We start from the raw sequence: 25,262 nt of genomic DNA, 5'->3' as shown, positions 1-25,262 counted from the left end.
TGTGAAATACTGTATTATATTGAGCAGAAGAATATTTCAAATGTTCTTTAATTATTTAACGCTTTAATTATTTGATGCAATTTTCAATAAATAGATTGTTAATCATTGGATTATTTAATGTTTATTTAATTAATTTTGGGAAACTTGAAGGCAATTGAGAGTATATTTTCACTGCTCACTGAACTCTGAATCTGTGGTGGAACTACCGTGTTGTGTTCCGTCAGGGCTGATTTGTTTGTGGGACCGGGATACCGGAACTTGGCTGTCATTCTAGCCTGTGTCCTTTAGCTAACGAGACAGGCGGGTGTGTATCTTGTGGAAAGATGCATTGGGCTAAGCTTAATGTGTGACTTATAAATACATCTGTATCATCTCGGCTGGTAACATCAGCACCATGTTGCGCGTTGGGAGTAAAGTTGCATGGTAAGTTTACATTTAATAAAGAAACGGTTAATACTAATAATATTAGCCAGTCGTCTACGATGAGGTAAAAGGCAAGCAGCGTTAGCTTAGCTGACAGTCTTAGAAGAGATATGTTAATCGCATTTTATTAGATTTCTCAGTAAATATTTATGTACATGTAGTTGCTGAAATATCTGCTAATTCTTTCAAAGCATTATGTAAAATACTGTAGCGTGAGCTGGACTTGTTTGGGCGTATGTTGTCGTTAGCTTGGTTAGACTAACAGCTAGCTTGATAAAGATAACGAATGATTTGACTCTTAAGTCAATGTATATTCTCCTTGATTAAATTACGTGTTAATACATTACTTCTATCACAACGCGTCATTGTCATCATTATACGCAGACAATTTTGTCACAATGACAAGCGGTTCAGAAATGGAAGGAGGGGGAAAATGGAGTGTAGTCAGTGGACATTTTGCCGTGACCGGCAACTGTCCTACTGGCTTTATTTTACCGTGAACGTCTCTTGATTGGTCAATCGCCTGGCTTGGGTAATGCACTGGGCGGCGGTACCTACCTGCTTCACCCCTTTTCTGTCTTTTCACGATGTTTGTTTTGCCACTGAAAATAGACTGTTATCGGCATTCCCTGCCTAACCCAGACCATAACACTCAGGGCAGGGTCATCAGGCAGTAGGACACACACGCATATTTTCAAATGCAGCAATCGCGTCTTCTACTTCTTCTAAATGTGGAAAGTTCAGTAACTGCACAATTCTTCAATAAACAGGTGAAACAAAATGAGAGAATCATGTCAAATTGTTCTGTTCTTTTAGCATGGCATGCAGGAATCTGGTCCCCACCAGGACGGGGGTAAAATTTCGCATACCACTTCAGAAGCTGCACCCTCTGTACCGTGCCATCCACCACCGTTACTACGGAAACACAAACTCTCAGCGTCCTCCTCATCGCACGGCGGCCCGGTATTTCACCTCCATGTCACGGTTGCCCATGCGGCCACCGAAGCCGCCTCCGGGATCGGGGGGCAGGGGCTACCAGCAGAAGCGCAACTTCTGGGTGGGCCGACTCGTTGCGAGGCTGCTGAAGCTGCGATACATTTTGCTTGGCAGCGCTGTGGGAGGAGGATACACGGCTAAAAAGGTATGCATGCAAGTCTGTGTTTTTTTCTGAATGGTAACCATCACCCCAATTCTCATCCAGAGCAAAGTTATCATTTAAAGCTTTAAATCTCATTTTTACAATTTGACATTTCATGTCTTTGTGATATGTTTTTGTCAAAATTATTCAACAATCAAGAATTATACCACAGGTTAGGACACTTTTTTACTTAATGGTGCACTCAGAAAGGGTCTACATCCCACATTTAGGAATCGGTGCACTTGCAGCCATACAAAAATTCTACGCCACCATCCAAAAACAAGACTCCTCATAAAAGCTAACATTTTATTGTTCAGTATTTCAGTGTGAAGCTTGCTCACCTTTGTCAATTCACTTATAGACTTACGAAGCGTGGAAGGATATGCTGCCTGATTTTAGCGAATACAACTGGGTCATTCCTGACTTTGTGTGGGAGCTGAGCGAACAAATAGATCTTGGTAAGTGTTGACATTGTTGTACCCTATACTGAAAGACAAAAACATACTTGGTGATACAGTGTGACAGTACAGTATATTGATTGATGGCAAAATTATGCTTGTAATTCATTGAATCACTTTTTTAATTGTCAGTCTTTTTGTCCTCAGATAAATTGGCCAAAGCTCTACCGGAGATGGAGGAGATAGCCAAACTACTGCCTGACTTTGACAAGATAGGAGAGAACTTCACGTTCATCAAAAGTCTCCTGTCCTCTGGTGAGTCAAAAGAGCTTCTAACATGCCTCATCCATGTTCCTGAAAAGTCAAACAAAACTTGGAGGTTGAGCAGCTGTGAAATAAATCCTGTGCAACTTTGCACTTTTTTTTCCCACGGAGAGAAGTAGTTTGAAATGAGAACAACTTGGAAGTCAACCATTGCCACAGAGCAGATTGTTTATGACTGTGATGTAGTTTTAGAAGTTACATGGTGGGTACTGTGACTGGGCTTGCAGTCATTAAAATGAAATATGAAGTCCTATTAGCTAACACAGCGAGGGTCTAACCTGCTTCTTTGCTTTGTGTGGGCTTTATCTGATGGGTGTGGGGGAAAACGCAATCAGTTCACCATAAAGTAAGTACACTGGTCGACCTCCAATTTGTTCCAATTTCAAAACTAGTTTTCCTCTATGAAAGGAATGACAAATGAAATCAATCTGTTTGCGGGCCAAATTGTCACCATCATGAAATATTTTGAAGTTGAAGAGGCAACGTTTTAAGTAACATTTTAACATTCCTTTTGCACATAGATTTAAAAAGAAAAAAATAAGAAGTTTAACACTAAATGATATTTTAAAACAATAACTTGAATGACCAATAAGGAGGGTCTTTATTATTAGTTTACAGCTAACTGACAATGTCCATCCATTTATTTTTTATAGTGCGTGAAACAAACATAGTCATCTGTCCATTCCAGTAAATGTGTCTGGAATGTGGGAGCAAGCCATGAGACCACTTTTCTGAAATGAAATTGTCAACATTCCCAGCGTTTTGTAGAAATACTTAAATGTCAGCGAACACATTTGTGATTGCTTAATAAGCGTTTCATCTCATGTCCAGTGCATGTGACTTGTCTGTATGCATGGCAACCTGTAATATAATCTATATAAAAAAAAGATAAACATTCCATCTCTTAAAACTCAAGCAGCTGGTTAGTTGCTACAATCTTGGTACTTAGGCGGGATACACACATACGGATTTTTAACCTCTTTAAAATGTGAGAGACCCCCATAAAGGCATTGGCATTTTTTAATGCACGTTCTCCTGCCTAGAATTTTGACACAGCCACCACACATATACTGAGAATGAACAGATTTTGACAGATGAGGTCTTGCTTCACATCATGGAAGCATGGATCCTTCATATGAGATTTGTGAATGTCATTGAAAGCCACGACAAAACACGTACAATTTGAAGCGGCCTTTAAGCAGCAGATGCCGTCTGTAATCGACTTGTGGGGAAATACGAACCGCTCCAGATATATATAGCCAATAAAAGAAGAGACATTTAATTAGACTAATCATGTTTTTTTTTAACTTAACGACACAACAATTAACAATTGCATAAGCATGCGTTATTTTGCACATCATTTCATTGTGGCCCTGCATTGACCATCATCCCTCTGCTTCTGTCTTTCATGAATTTTTTTTCTTGTGTTCCTCCTTTCTCCTCCTCCCATGCCCCTCTGTTTTCCTCCACATTATTCGCAGGTGTGAGTTTGGGTAGTGAAGTCAAAGGAGCTTCTGGTCTGCTTCTGTTGTTAGGTGTGTACACCAAAACTCATTAGTGCTGTCCACCTACCGCTTTTCTTTCTGCTGCTTTTTTTTTTTTTTTTTTTTTTTTTTTTTAAACCAGCATCTTCGAGTGGTTTGGTGGCCCATCTGTCCATTTTTGGAGTCCTTGCCATGCTTGGATGTTGGCTTCTATTTTACTGCTATCAAACAGTCAATGCAGGTTCTGAATTTAGTGTGCAGTAGTATTCTCACTGCGTAGAATAGAACTTTTGAATGTTCAAACTAGTCTCAAGCATCCCTTTGAATTTGCTTGGATCCAATTATTACTAGATAACAAATTCTATTTAAATTGCCGCAGAACATGGATTTCTGCTTTTTATTCAGTTCGAAACCTCACCAACGCAATCCCACGATGTTTTCCTTGTATTTTTTTTAATCCTTTTTAATTTTTTTAATCTTTGCTAACTAGTGTGTTTATGCCTCCTTTGACTTCCACCCTCTCTATCCTCTGCTCCGTATGTTCTGTTTTAAATGGCACAATATCACTCTCTCTAGTTAATGCTCAGATGTTTGGAAAATACACATTTTTCTGAGGTGAATTTGTCATCATGTTTCCAGTGAGACAGAAAAACCAAAATTTCAGTGGACAACTGTGAGTCATAAAAACACAAAATTAATCTGGCATAACGGTCTACTGGCCAGTGTGTGTGATTTCTCTGTATTCATATTAGTAATGACATGTATTTATCCTGAGGCATTTACACCCAAACATAGCCATTAAATGTTAAATCACTGTTGTCACCTCCATGAGTTGTTTATACGTTTTGATAATGTGTTTTGAATTTTGTGAAAATAACTTTAGCTGAATCTAATGACAAAAATAATTGGATTTCTGTTGCAAACTACAACCCCACTAATAAACGTACAGTATTGTTAAATGAGAACCTCTCAGCCAGGGTGCAGAATCTTGGAATACTTTATTAGATCTCATTAGATGCAAATACATACATTACAATACACTTTGAACATTTAAAATTTATGAAATAAATATCGGATAGATTTTCCACACATCTGACATTTAGCAATGAATATCGTCACCTGAAGAATGTATACATTATGCAGAAAATATTTCTCAGTCACATCTAATGCGATTGTTTCTCCGTTAGAAACTTCAGGGGAGCCGCCATTGAAAGCTACAGATGCTTCTACGGCTGCTTCACAAGATGACAAGCAGTACAAAAAGGTAAATTCACCACCCTTCGGCCTCATATCTGCTTCCTGCTACTTGCCTCTTCTTGCTCACCAAAATTGCAAGATGTATGGTGCAAACTACATTTTATAATATTATTTTGTTTAGACAGAGTGAATATGGATGACATTTAGCAACCCTGAGTATAGATGTTGACATTGACATGCTCAGAGCGCACAATTTGTTTTCTGCTGATTGTGGAGAAATATGTTAAGCAGGGTACACACATACCCAGTTATTTCCATCTGACCAAATTTTGAAAAACTTGAGAGCTCCCACATGATGTGGACAACATCACCATGTCTGTGCTTACTGCTCTTACAGGGGCATATTCTCCACTCCTGTGTGCTTAAGTCAGGAAAGGTGCACACAATGCGCCCTTACTACATTGGCTGAACATGGAAATGATAGTATATATTAATTGGTTAAATAAAAAAATAAAAAAACTGGTGCTGGTGAATTTTTTATGCATGCTAATGGGGTCTTGCCGTTTGAAAGGGCCACCCACAAATAATTACAGTCAATGTAATGGCATCTTGAGTTAGATTCTCCCCAAAACCAAATATCTGTTTTTGTGAGAAATCCGAAGAAGAAAAAAGTAGTGCTGGAAAAATAGATGAACTCAGAACTGCAGAACAACTGTGTTGACCACAAATATAAGGATTTTTTGTGTTGAATGAGTTTAATCTTTACGATCGTCGTCCCTGATTGTTGAGCAACCAGATATTAAAACAAATAAAAATAGAATCCCTCTTAACACACCCCACGGGATAATCACTCTGACATTAATCTTTGAGACATCTGAGGATGTTGCCTTTGCTGACTTTGATTTGAAAGGTAAAATGTTCAAATTTGGCAATGACACGATTGTTGGTACGTATTTTTGCTTAATTGACCAAAGACCTTTATTAACAGATTATGGTTTAGAAAAATTGACATGTTTAAAGGATGTCAGTGGATGGAGAAGACCGGTGCTGAGTATGTAAAAGAATGTTATTATCACATAATTGGGTGTTTGGTTTAAGATGGTCAAAAGATACACGATTTCAAACAGCATGCAATGAACTCATTTGGGCAGCAGTAGAAGAACACGTTGTCTTTTTTTTTCCTTCTTTTTTTTAAGAAAAAAGAAAAAGAACACGTTGTCACACTACACAGAAAAAAGCCCGCTCAGTTACCACAAATATACTGGTATACTTTAATTATGATTTTATTACTGTGTTAGTTTCAACTTGTGTACAAATTTGTTATGTCCCCGCTTGGGAAACAGAGCTCCATTGTAAATCGAGGACCCAAATTGTACTCACTGTGCGGCAGTATTTGTTTATGCACACTGCTGAGTTGTTCCTTCATGTATCACGTCATCTTTGCGTCATCCCATTTGTATTATTTTGTTATTCTCTGTCCCTTTTCCCCCCAGTTTGTTTTATGTATAGATTTTTATTTGTATGTGAATGGTTATAAAATGTTGCTCTTTTCCCCTGATGTGCTTTTTTCCCCCATCTGCAAACATCTCCAACATGACGCATAAAATAGCATACAACACAAGTTACTCAACATACAATACATGGATAAAGTTGGAATGCTTCAAGTTGTGATGCTGAAACAGCATCCTCTCTTTTAGGAAGACTTGAAACAAGAATTTGATGTCAATAAGAGTGCCTGGCTCGATTGTTCATTCATAACATGTTTGGTTGGTTGGATTCTTCCATGTCAACCTCAGCCAAGCATACGTGAATAGTCCTTACTTTGTGCACTGGAGCACAGTCTCACAAAGTTGGAAGCAAATAGTTGTCCGAAAGGTTTAATTAAGTCATTGAGGGATGGGCCCCCAAGACTTGTGTCCATATTGTGATGATGAATTGATAAGTTAACAGATGTGTTTACACTGCTTAATGTTGCACAAATATATTGTCATGATGGGGGTGGAGTGATCTAAATTTCATTAGATGCGCTCTAGTATGTGTTTCACCCCTTCATGGAGTAATATCCTGCGCTTGCTTAATCATTGTCATCTACAGCAGCCTCACCGTGCTTCAGTGTCAATATGGTTTTAATCCGTAATAGTAAGTACTACCACAAATGATGTTGTGTCTTAAGCAGCCTACAATCACGACACCCGTTGCAGCTCTTCTATCATGATGAGCGATGAGGGAACCGAATGATGCCACTTGCTGAGAGGTGCTAATTAGGTATTAGTCACCTTTCCTGACGTCAGTTTTGAAATGTTTGGCCTCAGACTTTGTTGCGGTGCACTGACGATGGTGGCAAGACTCTCATAATTGAATCCTTGACCCAGGGATGATTGACAGAAACCGTACCATTGAATGGTGCGATGTGTCAGCCCTGTGTTGGGATCCAGCAATGGCCTTGTGGGCTGGTTGCTGTTTGTGTTGCTGCTCCTGCCTGTCTCTCACTATGACGTACCCCAGCAGGGTCTGCTCGGCGAGCTCATTCTTATTCAGCAGCAGATCCAACAGCATGAGGAGGAGGTCCGGCGGGCTGCTGCTGCCAATTATGCGCGTCCCCCACCGCCAGAGCCTGCTCCCACTCCGCCTCCGAACCCCAGCCCCCCTCAACACACACGCAAGGTGAACCCCGGTCCCACCGCGCCAAGAGCCACCCTATCAATAAAACAAATCCCACTTAGAAGGTTCACAGCTTGTCTAATCGTGTACCCAATGGCCGAATGCATTGTTTGATGAAAAGCGTTTAACGTATGCCACTAACAAGGGCAAGATTTACACTGCATGGTTCAAGTGAATCTAATAAAGTAAAGATATTAAATCGAAATTGGGCACTTGGAGCTAAAGTTTAAATCCCGCCAAGATGTTGAGTAAACCATTATTGTAACTACACGCAATATTGCATTTTACTGCCACACCCCCAAAAAAACTAATGTTAATACTTCTTATATCTTAACTCCCATGCTAAATGAAGTAGCTGGAATTTTAGAAGCCCCTCTCAGTATGATGCAGTGCCTTTCCAAAAGTCATGTTACCTCATTTTATAAGCGTAAGCTTCAGTAGGCATTTAGTTGAAGTGGAAGTGTTAACCGTTTCAGCAAATACATTGCAACATGTTTCATTTCTATATTTAATAGCTGAGGAATTGTATAAATAAAATCTATACTATTAGTTAACCCCCTACATGAATGTCCGTTTGCCCACCACCTTCAGCTATATATTGCCAAGCTACAATGTGCTACGTGAGTAGCTTGTTGGCAGGCCAAACATGGACCTTCATTGTCTGGTCTCAGATGTCACTACTACTACTACTTCTTTTTGTGAATGGGAGCATGGGGTTAAGAATGGAAAACGTATGCATGGTGTGAACTGTACTTTTGGAAACTTTTCTGGTGCAGTCAAGGAGTGTGCAGGATTATCACTTCTAAATACATTGCTTTCTTATTTATTAACATTACAAACAATCTAATACGGTTTGTGCAGTTCATCAAGTTTGTAACAGTCTTTCGCTCTGCAGTTGTTTGCTTGTCTTTACTCTCTCCTGCCAATTCCCATTTATTCCTGTTGGGCTGTCTCCTGTTTTGTTGGTGATAATTTAAACAAATCTGCTGCACATGTACAAATCATGTAAATGAATGGGATTTGAATCAACAGTCACTCTTGAATTGCCTGTGAAAATTTTTGCAATCTTTGAATCATTTTAAGAGCTTATGTCCTTTGGTGTGAAGTGTGAGCTCTTGTTTTGCATCAGGTGAAAGGAACAGAACACTATCAGAATAAGGACTGTGTGCCTGATCCCCCCACCACTGTCTCTTTATTCTTCATCTCACACTTAAATTATTCTTGTTACAATGTGCATGTTGTGTGGGAAATGGTCACATTTCATGCTTATGCCGAATTAAAGAAGATCCGAAGTCCTGCAGCAAGGAAGCGTTAACTCAATTTGTTATTGTTCTTTGCTTTTTTTCCCCTCTTCTCTGATTTTTAGTCCTCAGATAGAGAAAAGATAGACCAGCTCCAAGAGGACCTGCTTCGTACCCAGGTAGACTCGCACTCACTCACTTATTTACTGCATGAAGCTATAATACCTTACTTGGCTGCAATTGTATATATAAAAAAATACAGTATATACCTATTGTTTTGTTCTCAAGTGAATGTGAGGACCTTGCTGACACTGGTTGTTTTCTGACATTCTTTCATAGCTTAAGTATCAGCGCATGTTGGAGAGGCTGGAGAAGGAGAACAAGGAGTTGAGAAAAGTTGTTCTGCAAAAAGACGATAAAGGGATTCACCAAAGGAAAGTAAAGGTGGGTTGCTCTAGAAATGCACCGTTTGAAACCCACCTATTTTAGGAAGTATTTTCAATCGTTGAATGGACAATTGTCTTTACACCAAAGATAACAGGAATGTCAAAGTATGTCTCACTTTGTTGTGTTTGTAGAAATCCCTTATTGATCTGTATTCTGAAGTTTTGGACATCTTATCTGACTATGACGCCAACTACAACACACAGGATCATTTACCCAGGGTAAGAATGCACTAGGTAAACTGCATGACTGATTAATGAGTGAAGATTTGCGTTGTATTATCCTAACCAGGATTGCATCCTTTTTCCTATCCTTTCCTCTCCCGCTATTTGTGTCCTGAAAGGTGGTTGTAGTGGGCGATCAGAGTGCTGGCAAGACTAGCGTCCTGGAGATGATTGCACAGGCCAGGATTTTCCCTAGAGGATCTGGAGAGATGATGACACGTTCGCCTGTTAAGGTACATTGGACCTGAGTGAATGTAATTTGTTGCAATTTTTTTTAAGTACTTGGAAATACGTGCATTATTATTTTATTAATAAAATTATTTATTTTTTCTCCTGCAGGTGACCCTCAGTGAAGGCCCGCACCATGTGGCTTTGTTCAAAGACAGTGGCCGCGAGTTTGACTTGACCAAGGAGGAAGATGTAAGACACAAACTTGTTTTATTCTGTCCATCTGGCACAAATATTCAGAAAAACAAAATTTCTTCTTCGTGCTGTGCAGCTGGCTGCTCTGAGGCATGAGATTGAGCTGAGGATGAGAAAGAGCGTGAAAGAAGGACAAACTGTCAGCTGCGAGGTTTGTCCTTTAGTTTTACATTTGAATTGAAAGCATGGAATGTTGGTTCTTCCATCTTAATGTGTTAACTGTGAATTTGATTGTATATTTAATTAACAGACAATATCTTTGAGTGTCAAAGGCCCAGGAATCCAGAGAATGGTCCTTGTTGATTTGCCAGGGGTCATCAGTGTGAGTAAACCTGTCTGATGTCTTTTGTTGTCCATCCATTTTCTGTATCACTCATCTTCATTTGTGTCACTGGTGAGTCGGTGCCTATCTCAATCTGACTTGTGCGAGAGGCAGATTACACCCTGGACCAGCCACCAGCCAATTATAGGCCACAGACAGCCATTGCATTCTATCATGTTTTTATTAATTTTTTTAAAGTGCAGTCATTTTAAGTGTTTTTTTATACGTCCTTCCCAGACGGTGACGACAGGCATGGCATTAGACACTAAGGAGACCATCTTCAGTATTAGCAAGGCTTACATGCAGAATCCCAATGCAATCATCCTTTGCATTCAGGGTGAGCTGTGATCTTGCATCTCCAATTAAAATTACTATATTGAAGCCAGGAGGTAACAGTGACTGGCAGCGTAAACCTTATTTTTAATCTGTCTCCCTCCAGATGGCAGCGTGGATGCAGAGCGGAGCATTGTAACTGATCTGGTTAGTCAAATGGACCCCCACGGGAAAAGGACCATCTTTGTGTTGACTAAAGTGGACTTAGCCGAGAAGAACCTGGCCAGCCCCAGCCGAGTAAGACTGCTTTAGAGTCCTTTGAAATATATTTGCAGACCATATGACTGAAGTACAGAAATACTTTATTTGGCCAGGAAATTGATCAATTAGAGCTAAAAATTGCTCCTCCAAAAGAGGGCACACATCCTTAGTTTAATCTGATGCTCATGGACTGCTGGGTATAAAAAAACAAATCTATTATTTCAGATCCAACAGATAGTTGAGGGCAAGCTGTTTCCCATGAAGGCTCTGGGATACTTTGCTGTCGTAACAGGAAAAGGTCATTCTTTGGCTTTGATTTGTTTTGAGTAAATGTTATTTCGTAATATAATTTAGTATAACTCCAGAAATGACGGAATTTCTCCTGCTGCTGATCCATGTATAGGAAGCAGTGGGGAGAGCATTGACTCGATTAAGGACTATGAGGAGGAATTCTTCCAGAACTCCAGATTATTGCGGTAAGCGTAATCAATGTAGTGATTCCTTGCATTTATACATTTGTTAGAAGGTTAAATGCAATGTTTTATTGCATTCATTAGAGTTTTGCTGCCAATTTATTGCCTTATGTCACTAGGGACGGCATGCTGAAGGCCCACCAGGTGACCACGAAGAACTTGAGTCTGGCCGTCTCGGACTGTTTCTGGAAAATGGTCAGAGAGTCTGTAGAGCAGCAAGCTGACGTCTTTAAAGGTAGTGTAAGAAAAAAAATTACTTTTGTGGAAAAACAATCAGTAAACAAGCTGGCTTACGACCTCACATATGCTCTACATACAATGGCGTCCTTTCATCCATTTCAAAGAGACTCAAATCATTTTACCTCCAACAAACAACAAAAACACTGTTCCCTTTTCATTGAACTAGCTCCATTACCTTGTTCATTAAGGTATGAATCTATTGGTTTTCACAGTGCCAGTACCAGTAGGACATTGTCTCTTAACAGAACATGTGCTCCCCACCCAGCTTTGCTTTCCAACCCACTTGATTGGACATACTTTTCCTGTCTAGCCTCTTTTCCCATGTTAGTGCTGCCCTCCTGCAGTAATTAGTTGAGACAATCACAGGCTAAGAGAACCAGAGATTTATGGTCATACTCCTGCAGTACCCATAGGCCTATTGTGTACTGTATCGATCCACAGCTCATCAAATCACACTAAACCAGTCTCCATCTCTGTTCAGAGCCACTGTGGCACCAAGACCTAGCAATTAGCCCAATCTCCAATTTGAATAGGGAACAGTGGCTTGCTATTGTGTGTGTGTGGCTGTGTAAACATGTATAAACTATTCAGATAAATGATAATGATAAACTAAACCACTGACTTCTGACAAGAGTGGATGATGGTCCCAATCCCTTTTGTCCTTAGGGGGTAAGTAAGTGTGTAAATCGTCACCCGATTTTAGTCTAGCTTGGCACCATTAGCAGCAGTCTAGGAGTTGCTGTTACGTCATACACGTGAAACACACAAGCTCATGTCATGTCTGTGCTGTTGATTTGCAAACCATTTTTTCGTGGAAATGGAATATTATCTCAAAATTTTAATTTCCTTGCATGTTATTCTAAATTAAAATGATACTCATGAATTATATGTTCAGAATTCAAGTATTATACCTTTTTTTTTATTACTAGCTTCCCGCTTCAACCTGGAAACTGAGTGGAAAAACAAATACCCTCGTTTGAGAGAACTGGACCGAGTAAGAAAACACACACACAGTGTAACCTCTTCAATATTACAACATTTTCCCCTGAAATACAAATTGTTGACATGGAAACAAGAAACTGTCACATATACAGTAATTTCTGGACTACAAGGCGCACCTGACTATAAGCCGCCCTAGCACCGGGTTCCCTCTACTTTCTTTTCCATAATGAGGGTGCAAATTGTCTTGCTCTCGTTCTGTCTCTCCTACTGTATTTGGGCTCACTTGATTTGCTCTGCCTGACGCTCTTGCGCTTCATTTATAGTGCACCCCCTTGTGACCTTTGTATTAGCCGCAGGGTCGAATGCAAGTGAAAAAAGTAGCGGCTTGTAGTCCAGAAATTACTGCAGCTATGTTATGAACTAATAATTTCATAATAGAAATAATGCTTTAATGAACAAACTAAATGAATTTATCTGATACTGGACTAATTGTACAGATATATTTTTACAGAATGAACTATATGAAAAGGCCAAGAATGAAATCTTGGATGAAGTCATCAGTTTGAGTCAAGTAACCCCACAGCACTGGTAAGATAATTTAATATTAAAAAAAAAAAGAAAAAAAAAGTAATAATATATATATATTTTTTAAGTAAATGGTAAGATGCAATGTATATGTACAACTTTTATTTGGTAGATTAACATTTTTACAAACCTAGCAATTGCATATGGATGCTATTGGAAATTGACACTGGCTTTGCTCTAAAAACAAAGTTGGTCCAAGCCCCAATTTGTGCTTATGCACTATATAAGAAGCAAAAAAATAGATGCGAGTAGACGAAAGATGATGGTGGGCTAAGTTTGGATGTGTGTAACAATCCATAGTTCGGGGTCAGTGGGAGTAATATGCTGGATAAATGCTCTGTTTATGACAAAAGTAAAAAAAATAAAAAAATTTAATGTGTAAAGACTAAGATCTATGTAGTTTTTAATTGTGGAGACATAGCATTAAACAAATTCTCACCATTTCAGTTTTCCTGATTTTTTTTTGGGTGACGCACTTGATTTATAGTCTGTGTGGATTGCGCTGGGGTGGCCGCTTTCAAGTGCCTCATTGGAAAAATCCAGTGACGTCTGGGTGGGGATATACAGTACAGTATTTCATACGCCGGCGGCTTTACGCAGACATATTTTCCCAGCTTAAACAAATAGTTATGTGTAGGCATAAGAAATATCCTGATTTTTATCGCATCTTTTTGTAGTATTTAATTGACATTCTATATACTTTACAATCTGCCCAAATTTGGCAGGGTTGTTAAGAACACTTTTCTCTGTGATGTGTCAAATTTGGAGGGCACATTTATAATCACTTAACAGGAACTTCAGACTACTGTACCAACTACTGACCTGATATGGATACATCACAATTAAACTCCAATAGAAAAACATATTTGAATAAGGCTTTTGTAAACAGGGTTTAAAATGTCTCTGAAACTGAGAAGATTGATGGAAGTGAGTGTAATAAATTGATCATTTCCCCACACTGCTCCATTTATAATTGCTATATACTTGCCACTGTTTGCCTTCAACCTGTAGTCAGCTGCAAAAGGTGAGGATCCTGAAGATAAGCAGGAGAGAACATGGAACAGAGAAAAGGCCTAGCCTTTCAAGGCATACTAAACGCAAAGATGCTCTGGACAACAAGAAAAGGCATCTTGGAATTAATAAAAATACCATCGCTCAATAAGAGGGAAGCTTATGTAAGGAGGTATTGAAGGGAATAGGGATCTTTGTATACTGGTTTGATGTGCCCAGTATGCTTGCCATCATGTCTTTGCAATCAATTTTCTTGATTAATGGTCGGACATGAGCATTGGTGGCCCTGTTATCCAACTTGCACTATTGGCGATCATGCTTATTGACAGTGTAGATGGCTATCCAGAACAAAAGGGAGCCATATTAAAATATGAGCATCCATTTGTGATAAATGAGTCATAGCTATGGTTTGGTCGTATGGGGACTTGGTGCACAGGCAAGGGCGGTATTGCTCCATTGTCAGCCTGCCATGAGGGGATAGTAGGGGGACTTAACTGCTAACAGGGTCATAGTGAAACTGTATAGGAATATACAGTTAAGTGCATGCCTGCTTTTATAAACAACCAAATACCGTGATTATCAATCGAATGCTGTCACCCTTTATGTTGAGTCTTGAAGTTGGCATGATTCATTTTATACCGTAACAGGGAAGCCATCCTGCAGAAGAAGCTGTGGGAGCGTGTTTCAACGCATGTGATAGAGAACATCTATCTACCTGCTGCACAAACAATGGACTCTGGGACCTTTAACACAACTGTAGACATTAAACTGAAGCAGTGGACTGACAAGCAGCTTCCACACAAAGCCCTCGAGGTAAAGACTTTTAACAAAGATGTCGATCCATTCATTCAAATGTTGAGAAGCAAATTACCTCATTACAACTTCCTCCATATTTTTTCTTCAGCTTTGTTTAACGACACTGATCTGTTTTTAGGTTGCTTGGGAGACGCTGCAGGAGGAATTTGCTCGCTTCATGGCTGAGTACAAAGGCAAAGACCAGGATGACATTTTTGACAAGCTGAAGGAGGCCGTGAAGGATGAGAGCATCAAGAGGCACAAGTGGAACGAGAGGGCCATGGACAGCCTGGTAAACAGACTGTCAACATACTCTGGCTAACTGAATGCAAGGTCATATACGTCAGCTGACATTTGTAATGTTCTTGCAATGTTTTTGTGGTGTGTGTCATCAGAGGGTGATCCAGCACAATGCCTTAGAAGACCGTTCCATCACGGACAAGCCTCAGTGGGATGCAGCAATTCAATTCATGGAACAAACCTTGCATTCACGCCTCAAAGACAGTATGTGACGTGCTTTGTGTTGGAAACTTCATTCTGTTAGCGATGTGACAAGTGACCCGCCTTTGTGGAATTTTCTAAAAAATATGAGTGCGCACTTCAAACACCTCCAAAAAGTAGACGACCTATTCAACTGCGATTCCCATTTGCATTATTTAGGTCAAGTTTTTAGGGCAAGTGACACTATTTAAAACAACCCAATAATTTTGACGGATCGACTTGGAGAACCCCTCAGAATTTCGGCCTGTATGAGTTTATTGGGGGTATTTTTAATTGAAAGTTGTCTGTAAGTTGGAGAAGGGGGTTTTCCAAGTAGCAGATGAAAATAAAAGGGTCAAGGAGATAAGGTGAGAAATAATCAAGTTATACTGATTTATTGTAATTTGAATGTGTTTTTTGACCAGATTTTCTATTGGTGATATTATACAAAAATGTTGCCTGAAAATATCATACACATAAAAAATAATTTTCTCCAGACCTATCATCCTATTTTCAAAATTCTTGGCATCCATCATCTGATTTTCAAAATTCTTGGTGCTTTTACTCAGGTTGTCATTTTTGCAAAATCTTGCTATGTTGCTATTTCCATTAGTACTTAAATACAGTCACCTCCAAAAGTACTGAAATGGTCATCCGTTTCTTTGTTTTTGTTGTATACTGAAGACATTTGCATTTCAGATCAAAAGATGACTATTAGAAAAAAAAGTTCAGAATTCCAGCTTTTATTTCATAGTATTTACATCTAGCTGTGTTAATCAATTACGGTTAGAGCAACATTTTTTGAAGCTACCCATATTTCAAGTGAACAAAATTATTGCAAAAAACATTATTAAATTAAATAAACGTGAATAACCCTTACCTGCAATAACTGCATCATGCCTGCAACCGTACTTCATTTGAAATGCTTATCCTGGCCTTTATTCCCTACTTCTTTCAATTATTGTTTGTTTATGGGGGTTTCTCCCTTCAGTCTCCTCTTTAGCTAGCTGGCAACTTCCGCAATGCGGTGTCCGGTAACTCAAGCAAGAAGAGTTTGTTTGTTTTTTTCTGGAAAAGTTTATATTGTGACTATATGCTTGATGATATTTGTGTATGGTGCCACTTCACTAACACTGGACCAAATAGACCTTTTTTTTGCGGGGGGGGGGGGGGGGGGGGAATTGTGTGTTAATCTTCCCTTATCATTTTCCGTATTTTGCAGCCGAAGCTGTAATCAAAGATATGGTTGGTCCAGATTGGAAGGAGAGGTGGATGAACTGGAAGAACCGAACACCAGATCAGGTAGTGTTTCTGCACTGTTCACTGGCTATTTTGTATTAAAGTTAATATAACACATGATTAAGTGCTTAACTTGCCTCACTTTTTCAGCATATCCGGAATGAAACAAAAACAGAGCTCGAGCGCTTGCTTAAGTTGCACGATGAGCACACTGCTTACCTAGCCAATGATGAGGTCACCACTGTCAGGAAGAACCTGGAAGGACGAGCGGTAGAGGTAGACCCAGTGCTTGTGAGTCCATGATACTGACATTTTATTGTACGGGAATAATTGCTCTATAATGTGCTTCACTGAGTACCGTGTGATTTCCGCTCCAGATCAAAGATACATGGCATCAGCTATATCGACGACACTTTTTGGAAAAAGCTCTCTCCCACTGTAACCTCTGCAAAAGGGGCTTCTACTACTACCAGAGGCACTTTGTTGACTCGGAGGTAAAAAGAAGAGAAGACACATTCTAAGGTTGTCATTATCATCTTCAGTTCAGCTATATTCGGTGAGTGACTTTGACACGTTTTCCCAGTTGGAGTGCAATGATGTCGTTCTGTTCTGGAGAATTCAGAGGATGTTGGTCATCACAGCCAACACACTACGACAACAGCTCACCAACACTGAAGGTAAAGATAGAAACTTTGGATATCGGGCTCCATTCTGTAATATCCAAAGTTTTTGCCTGTCAGTTAGTCTTTGAAGTGATTGTCTCAATACATAGCTATTAGATTATGAGTTATTGTTGTGTGTGTTTTGGACTTGTTCACTCAATACTTATCCTCCTCAGTGCGCCGATTAGAGAAAAATGTTAAGGAGGTGCTGGAGGACTTTGGAGAGGATACGGAGAAGAAATCTCAGCTGATTACTGGCCGCCGAGTCCAACTAGCTGAGGATCTCAGTAAGACATAATTTGAACGTATTTGTACATTTATTTTTTTGCAGGGTGTAATATCGCAACAATAAAATGAGTTCTCCAAGTGGTCAGTAGGTGGCAGCAGTGTTTAACGGAGCGGCTAATGTGAAACTATTCAGCTCTGTTCAAGGATTGTTAACACTGGATTGTCAAAGAGAGCAAGCCATTTTAAACACTTTAGATTGGTGAATTTGGTTAAGAATTTGTCAAAATAACATAACCACGTGGGGACTGACCAATAGTATCGATTTGTCAATAGAAAAAAAAAAGTGAAATTGACTAACTTTGGACAATGGAAGTATTGACCCGATGCCAGTAATATGCAAAACCCACCTCAAAAAGAGAGGGCTTCAGTGGTCCGACCCAAATGACTGTTCTTGGCAGCCGGAAGTGTCTCTTTAAAATATCTTAACACATATTTTGGTGGTTTCAACAACAATGCTGACTTAATAAAAGTATTGACAGAAAGTTGATCGGGATAGGGCTAGAGAGTGTAATCCTAAAATAGATTGTGTATGTAAACTAGTGAGGTGTCTGTCGGCCATTATCAAGTCGTGAATCAGTGTCTCCTTTCAGTTTAGTTCCCTTAATACACCCACAAGCCCTCTACTCTAACCTCTTATGCCCTCTGGCCAACTGGTAATATGCAAATATGTCGATGTTTCCCTGCGCTGAACAGCCCACTGAGTCTGTGTAGCACATGCAACGTCAGCCACATCAGAGCAAGTTAAGCTTTGAAGCCAGAGTTGGGGCTTTCCCTTGTTTTGATGATCCCACAGTCGGCAATCTACTTTCCTTACACCTCCAAAGGACTTTTTATCCATGTGGACAGATGTTGGTAATCCTGCTCTTATTGGCGCTGTGGTCGCACTTGAGCCCAAGTCTGTGGAGACCCGTCTGTATGTTTCATTCTAGCCCACATCTGCTCCTTTGGATTGTTAGCATGCCTCCATTAGGTGTCGTAATCTCCCAATAATGCTGTGTGCCACCTAATCAGAGTGTGTTAACAGACAATTAAAGGTTGGAATTTTTAGGTTTCTTTCTCCCGACTACAGAAAGTGAGTTCTATCTTAGGCTGTCCATGTTGGTGACAATGTTTTGGAACTTGAAAACAAGTCTGAGTGGAATATTTTTTTTTGCAAATGACACTCTGTAAAATGCATTCGTCATTTCTCTCAAATGTGTGACTATTGAGTATGTGTCTAAGCGAAACCTGATATTTGTGATTCTTTGCAGAGAAAGTTCGTGAGATCCAGGAGAAGCTTGAAGCCTTCATAGAAGCGCTACACAAGGAGAAATAAAAGACAGGTAGATTAGTTAGGAGATATGAAACCAAATGTTTCATTTTACATGTGGAATGTCTCTTGTCTCTTTATTCCGCTACTCTGTTTCACAGAACTGTTGAGAATTATTGGTAATATTTCGCTTAGAGAAAAAAAAATGCACTGATTAATCAAATGTGACCGTGTTAGACTGCCGGATGACACACACGTCACCCACAGCCCATTCATCTGATTTTAAAACACACCTTCCCTCCCTGACTTCCTCAGACATCGGTGGAAAGATGGACCTTAATAGAAGGAAGACTTTCTCTTGGAATATATTTTTCTTTTTCTTTTTTGGGGGGAGCTGTCCCGGTCAGAAGTAGGACAGAACCTCCTGTAGTTAAATCTGGAGGAAGACACATTTTTGGCTGTTTGCCCCTTTTGAACGCCCCCCCCTCTCCCCCGTTTGGTTGCACTAAAGATTCAAAGTATTTGTGCTGTCCCTTGAAGTTTGCATCACATTGAATCCCCATCTATCGTAATGGCACCATTTGGACAGAATCTACTGTGGACCTGGACACATAATAATTTAAAGCATCATCTCTGCTGGACTGGAGTTTCAGAAAGTACTTATTTTATTATGTCCACAAAGTCCGTACAATATATACAATCATATTCCATATTCTGTTTTTCTGTATGTGCGAATGTGTGCCTTTGTGTCATTGTCGCGTCATGTTTGCATCATCAACCTTTCACAGCTGGGTGCATATTTCAGTGTTCCAAAAGATTTTACTAAAATAGTCCACTTTATTTAAATGTGTAAATACAATTGTTACAATAAAAGGTTAGCATGCCTGTGTGTTAATTTGGACAAATAGTAAACTAAGAATAATGTAATAAAAGTGTAATATATAAATGGGAAAAGGCCCGCATTTCTTTCTGGTCTACTTGGGAACACAACAATGGCTACACATGATTACTAAGTAACAACACAAATACTGTATTGTAACACAAATGATGCCCTTTCAAATGTAATTGTTCATTTTTTATTGGTATTAATTTAACATAATGTTTAATATATTAAAGCATCTACCGATCTGGTTGTAGTCTGCAACGGTGCAGAAAGAGCACTAAATTGTACCCACAGCCGTTTCTAATATTTTGCACTTTGTCAACCACAATAGTTTATTTTTCCTCTCATAAGCCAGATCTAATTTTCTTCCCCAGGGCACATTGATTTGGACTACTTTTGACTGTCGCCCATGTAAACGTTAATTCTTCCTACTTTTGATGTAGGGTGTGCGGACAGGCTATGTGCACCCCAGTATTCTTGTTCTGTATGTACCATATGTGTAAATGGCTGGCTACAGACATAATAGCCTGTGCTTTGTCAAACAGGTACATTGATGTTAAATTAGGGGCACCCATGTCACTGCATCATACATATGAGGACAAGCACACTTGTCCAAAACAAAGCCAGCCAGGGAGATGGTTGCGAAATAATCTTTTATGTTGAAAGTCATGTTTGCATGGTGTGACCCAGCGGATGTTCTTTATTTATTACGTTTGTGTTTAAAGGAAAGAATAAAATTGACAAATGAAAGATGTTTTTTTCCCACAACTTCTCAATTAACAGATCACAGAAAACTTTTTTCGTCATCATGATCAAGTGGTCATTTATTGCATTTTAGAATTCCAACAGTCTTAAGTAGTGAGAGTGAAAACCACACAAGATGCACAGAAGAAAAATGTGATGCTAATATTAGGACCATACATTTGCTATGTTTACTGTGACATACAAAATCAGCACTGGATGGATTGAAAAAGAATATAGAACAGTGTTTTATTTCTTATGTGAAGAGACTCACCACCCAGGAACAAGATGTAATAATCGTTGTTTGACAGCTTCTAGAGTTGAAGGTGAGTCAACAATTTATTGTGTTAACGGGTTGATTATTAAAATCAGTTTTGTTTTTTTTTGCATGTTTGCACATTACAAAGCATGATCGATGGCATGTACTCACCACCAGCCACCATCCCTGGGTAAGTAAGTACAGATTTTTTTTTAATGAATGAGGCTGAAAAATTAACTCATTTTTATCCATTTGAGGGGCTGCCATTTTGTCCTGCACTGCCACCTGCTGTCAACTGAAACTGACATCACAGTTTGCAAATGTCCCGGCTCATCTGTCGGCTCAAGTTTCAAACTTTCATAACTTTTTCAAAAGGTTAGTATCATGGAAAGTTTGCGTAACACATGCAGAAATGGACAGCATATAATTATTATCCATTCTAGAGAGCCACATTTATTTGGGTATATTTAACAATGTTGACCACTCAATGACTGTACTTGTTTGACACTAAATTTGAAAGAAGAATGAAAACAGGAAGTATTTCAAGTCCAGCCTAGTTTTTGCCACGGAGGTCGAAAAATCTGGACTCAAGTGGCCTCTTTTTTCTGAAGTCAGAGGGCAGCCATCTTGTGTTGCCACTGTTACAAGTTCTCACTGACAACACTGTTAAAAAAAATAAAAATTCCGCCAGGATCCCTGAGAGTCTCTTGAGTATATTATCTCACTATCTTGAATGTGACTAACAGTGACCTAATTATTGATCCGCAAATAGAATCTGTTTGCTGAAATATTTTTTCTCCTGATGGGCTTAGCTTTCTCGTCATTGTTCGTGGCAAAAGCAAAGTAGTGTTGATTTAATCTATCCTAATTGAAAGTAGATTTTAGTTAACTGTTTACTAACAACTAATCTTATTGTTCATTTAGCTATTAATCCATTGGCGGTTACAGTGCCAGTAGGACATTGTCCTTTAACTGAACATGTACTATTACTCCTTTCAACCTCCCTTTCCCAGCCCACTTGATTGGCCATACGTTTGCTATCCTGCCACTTTTCTTATGTAAGCTCTGCCCTCCTGCAGCAATTAGTTGAGACAATCACAGGCTAAGAGAACCAGAGATTTATAGCCATGCTCCTGCAGTTCCCATTGGTCCATTGTGTATTGTATCGATCCACAGCCCATCAAATTCCCCTCAGCCAGCCACCATCCTTGTTTGGCGCCACTGCAGCCCCGCAATCCAGCAATTAGCCTAATCAGCACTGTGAATAGGGATCAGTGGCTTGGCACCGGGTGCATGTGGGGCTGTGTATACGTGTAGAAGCCGTCACTTAAATGAGAAATTAACGACAGAATTTTGACAAGAGTGTGCGATAGTCCCCATCCTCTCTTATCCTTAGAGGTACTTAAGTCTGTTAAGTCATCATTTGATTTTTGTTAAACTAGCACCATTAGCAGTCTGGGAGTTGCTGTTAACGGCATTCATTGATGGATGGTCCATGGACATGTTATCCAACCCGCACTATTGAAGATCATGCTTATTGACAGTGTAGATGGCTATCCGCAACAAAAGGGAGCCATATTGAAATATGAGCATCCGGTCATGATAAATGAGTCATAGCTCTACTTTGGTCTCATGGGGACATGATGTGATACTGCTCCATTGTCAAAATTCCATAAGGGGAGACTTAACTGGTCATAGTGAAACTGTATTGGAATCTGCAGTCAAGTGCAACTGCACTTGTGGGGATACACTTGGAAGTGAGTCAATCGAAAGCATTTCATGCTTGTTTCCTCACTGTCACCTCATTAACTTATACCGCCACTGCTATAGTGTAGTAAGACACACAACTTACACATGCGCATGAATAACTTTTCCTTAATTTCTCTCCTAGGACTCTCACCTGTCTCACAGAGCTACTTGTTTACATCTAACTTGTTCAACAATGATGGTCTTGTTTTTAAGTTGCCTGGGAAACGAATTTGCTCGCTTCATGGCTGAGTACAAAGGCAAAGACCAGGGTGACATTTTTGACAAGCTGAAGGACGAGAGCATCAAGTGGAACGACGACCTGGTAAACAGTTTGTCAGCATATTCTGGCCAACTGAATACAAAGTCATTATATGTCAGATGGCCTTTTGTAATGTTCCTAAAATGTTCTTGTTGTGGTGTGTGTCCATTAGAGGGTGATCTCAGACGAGCTTGAGTGGGATGCAACATTTCTGCTCATCGAACAAACCTTGCAGTCACGCCTCAAAGACAGTATGTGTCTTGGAAGCTTTTTTCCCCCCACAAGCACGCTTGACATATGATCTCTTGTGTATGTTGAATACCATACCAACACTTAATCACATGGGCTAATTTGTACAGTTGTGTTAAAATACTAAAGTAGTAGTCCAATAGTTTTTATTTTTATATGTTAGGAATACTGCAGATATATTCTAAATCAAAACATGAAGAAATTTGTCAATTTTTTAATAAAAAAAAGAAAAGAAAATTGTGCTGATAAAATAATTAGCAGTGTCTGTATTTTTCTTTACAGATTTGATTATTTACTTTATAAACTCAAATTTTCTTGGATTTAGCATTCCTGTGACACATTAAACTAATATTTAGTTGCATAACCTTGGTTTCTGAGAACTGCTTCAAATCGGTGTTGAATGGAGTCGACCAACTTCTTGCACCCATCAACAGGTATCCCAGCCCAGGATGATTTGACAACAGTCCACAGTTCCTCTGCATTTCTTGGTTTTGCCTCAGAAACAGCACTTTTGGTATCGCCTGATCAGATTGAGGTCCGGGGATTGAGCTTGCCACTCCATAACTGTAATTTTGTTGGTCTGGAACCAAGATGCTGTTCGTTTACTCGTATGTTTGGGGTCGTCGTCTTGTTGAAACACTCATTTCAAGGGCATTTCTTCTTCAGCATAAGGCAACATGACCCCTTTTGATCTATGCAAACTGATCCATGATCCCTGGTATGCGATAAATAGGCCCGACACCATAGTAAGAAAAACATCCCTATATCATGATGCTTGCGCCACCATGCTTCACTGTCTTAAGAGTGTACTGTGGCTTGAATTTAGTGTTTGGGGGTCATCTGACAAACTGTTTGCAACCCCTTGGATCCCAAAAGAACAATCTTACTTTTATCAATACACAAAATGTTTCTCCATTTCTCTTTAGGCCAGTTGATGTGATCTTTGGCAAATTGCATCCTCTTCAGCACGTCTTTATTTGTATTTATTTTTTAACAGTGGGACTTTCCGAGGGCTTCTTGCTAATAGATTAGCTTCACACAGGCGTCTTCTAATTGTCACAGTACTCGCAGGTAACTTCAGACCGTCTTTGATCTCCCTGTAGCTGATCACTGGTTGAGTATATTCTTCGATCCGTTCGAATGGTTGTTTTGCGTTTACTTCCATGTCTCTCTGGTTTTGCTTTACATTTTAAAGCATTGGAGATCATTTTAGCCGAGCAGCCTATTATTTTCTGCACTTCTTGATATGTTTTCCCTTATGCAATGATTTTTTTAAATCCAAGTCTGCTGTTCTTCTGAACAATGTCTGGAGCGACCCATTTTTCTCAGGTTTTCTAAAAGAAAGGACAGGTGCTGACTTCACCCTTATATAACGGCAACCTGATTCACACCTGTTGTTTTCACAGAATGATTGACCTCATTAATTGAACTCCACACTGCTATTTTCTTAACACACCCCTTTCAATTAATTATCTAATTGCACAGACTCAGGACCATGCATATCAAGAATGCTGGGTCTGTTAGTTTTCTGTTACTCTACTACACCTACTGGTAAATTGTTTGCCATGTAGAAATAGATTTTCTACAACAACAAAAAAGATTAATCTGGTTAATCATGTTAGACTGCTATTATTTTTTAACACAACTGTATATAATGTACCAGTACTTTAATAATTGTTGTATATTGTGGTCCAACAAGTAACTCTTTGATTTTCACTCCAGGTCAAAGAATATGGCATCAGCTATATCAAAAGATCAGTGGTCGGGGGTTCAAATCTGGGCTCCGGTCTTCCTGTGTGGAGTTTGCATGGATTGCCCTACAGGTATTCCGGCTTCCGCCCACATAAGAAAAACCTGCCTGTTAGTTAGAATTGCAGACTTGTCTGTAGGTGTGAAAGATTGCATGTGTGTATGTGTATATGTGCACCGTCTCGCCATCAAAGTCTACATTTTTAGAAGGGTGTAGGATTGCAACACTTATAACATTTGTCAAAGTGGTCAGTAGGTGGCAGCAGTGGCTAAGAAAGGAACTAGTGTGGTAAAATTCAGCCATTGAGCCAGACCAGTCAGTTAAATAAAAAAAAAAGAAAAGAAAACCTTTTATGCCCAACAAGATTGTTAACGAGTATCAATACTGTCTTGAAGTCAATAATACGTTTGTTAAAAAAAAAAGAAAAAGAAGAAGAAAATGCTACTGTGTATTTCTGAAAATGCAGTTTTCCCAGAACACCTTGACTTAAAAGTAAGTAGAATTAGTAGTATATTTTCATAGTAAACCCTAAAAAAACGTTTATTTAAAACTAAGAATACAATATCCATTGTTTATGCTCCTCTTAGAACGTGTA

At 39.4% G+C, this 25,262-nt stretch overlaps 2 protein-coding genes across 8 annotated transcripts in view; both read left to right on the top strand.

Annotated features, from left to right (window-relative positions):
- The first annotated feature begins 266 nt into the window (after window positions 1–266).
- Window positions 267–19,731, top strand: opa1 (OPA1 mitochondrial dynamin like GTPase). 7 transcript variants are annotated; one of them, XM_086089743.1, is made up of 31 exons: window positions 267–423; window positions 1,240–1,564; window positions 1,923–2,019; window positions 2,167–2,274; window positions 3,765–3,818; window positions 4,955–5,031; window positions 7,470–7,628; window positions 8,992–9,045; window positions 9,206–9,310; window positions 9,445–9,531; window positions 9,654–9,767; window positions 9,874–9,954; window positions 10,034–10,108; window positions 10,208–10,279; window positions 10,517–10,616; window positions 10,719–10,849; window positions 11,039–11,111; window positions 11,217–11,289; window positions 11,406–11,521; window positions 12,456–12,520; window positions 12,980–13,056; window positions 14,712–14,877; window positions 14,999–15,151; window positions 15,255–15,363; window positions 16,562–16,641; window positions 16,729–16,869; window positions 16,956–17,072; window positions 17,162–17,255; window positions 17,417–17,527; window positions 18,779–18,850; window positions 19,093–19,731. In XM_086089743.1, the coding sequence occupies exons 1-30, from the start codon at window positions 395–397 to the stop codon at window positions 18,841–18,843; spliced, it is 3,108 nt and encodes a 1,035-aa protein (XP_085945869.1). In that variant the 5' UTR covers window positions 267–394; the 3' UTR covers window positions 18,844–18,850; window positions 19,093–19,731. The 7 variants fall into 7 exon arrangements, with proteins under 7 accessions (XP_085945869.1, XP_085945870.1, XP_085945868.1 ...); XM_086089744.1 differs by having other exon boundaries at window positions 7,473–7,628; window positions 18,779–19,731; XM_086089742.1 differs by having other exon boundaries at window positions 18,779–19,731.
- Window positions 19,732–22,600: 2,869 nt separating this feature from the next.
- The window catches only part of LOC147165766 (uncharacterized), a 37,762-nt gene continuing 35,100 nt past the window's right edge, over window positions 22,601–25,262 (top strand). The window contains exons 1-3 of the mRNA XM_086089920.1: window positions 22,601–22,731; window positions 22,841–22,919; window positions 24,640–24,740. Coding sequence (XP_085946046.1) covers window positions 22,603–22,731; window positions 22,841–22,919; window positions 24,640–24,740 — 309 coding nt within the window. The 5' untranslated portion in view covers window positions 22,601–22,602. The remainder of the gene's footprint in view (window positions 22,732–22,840; window positions 22,920–24,639; window positions 24,741–25,262) is intronic.

Source organism: Leptonotus elevatus, chromosome 11, assembly GCF_054856555.1.
Source record: "Leptonotus elevatus isolate MCC_2025b chromosome 11, RoL_Lele_1.0, whole genome shotgun sequence".
In the NCBI taxonomy this organism is placed as follows: domain Eukaryota; kingdom Metazoa; phylum Chordata; class Actinopteri; order Syngnathiformes; family Syngnathidae; genus Leptonotus; species Leptonotus elevatus.
Note: the sequence above shows the minus strand (reverse complement) of the source record. Positions and strands in the feature narration are given on the sequence as shown.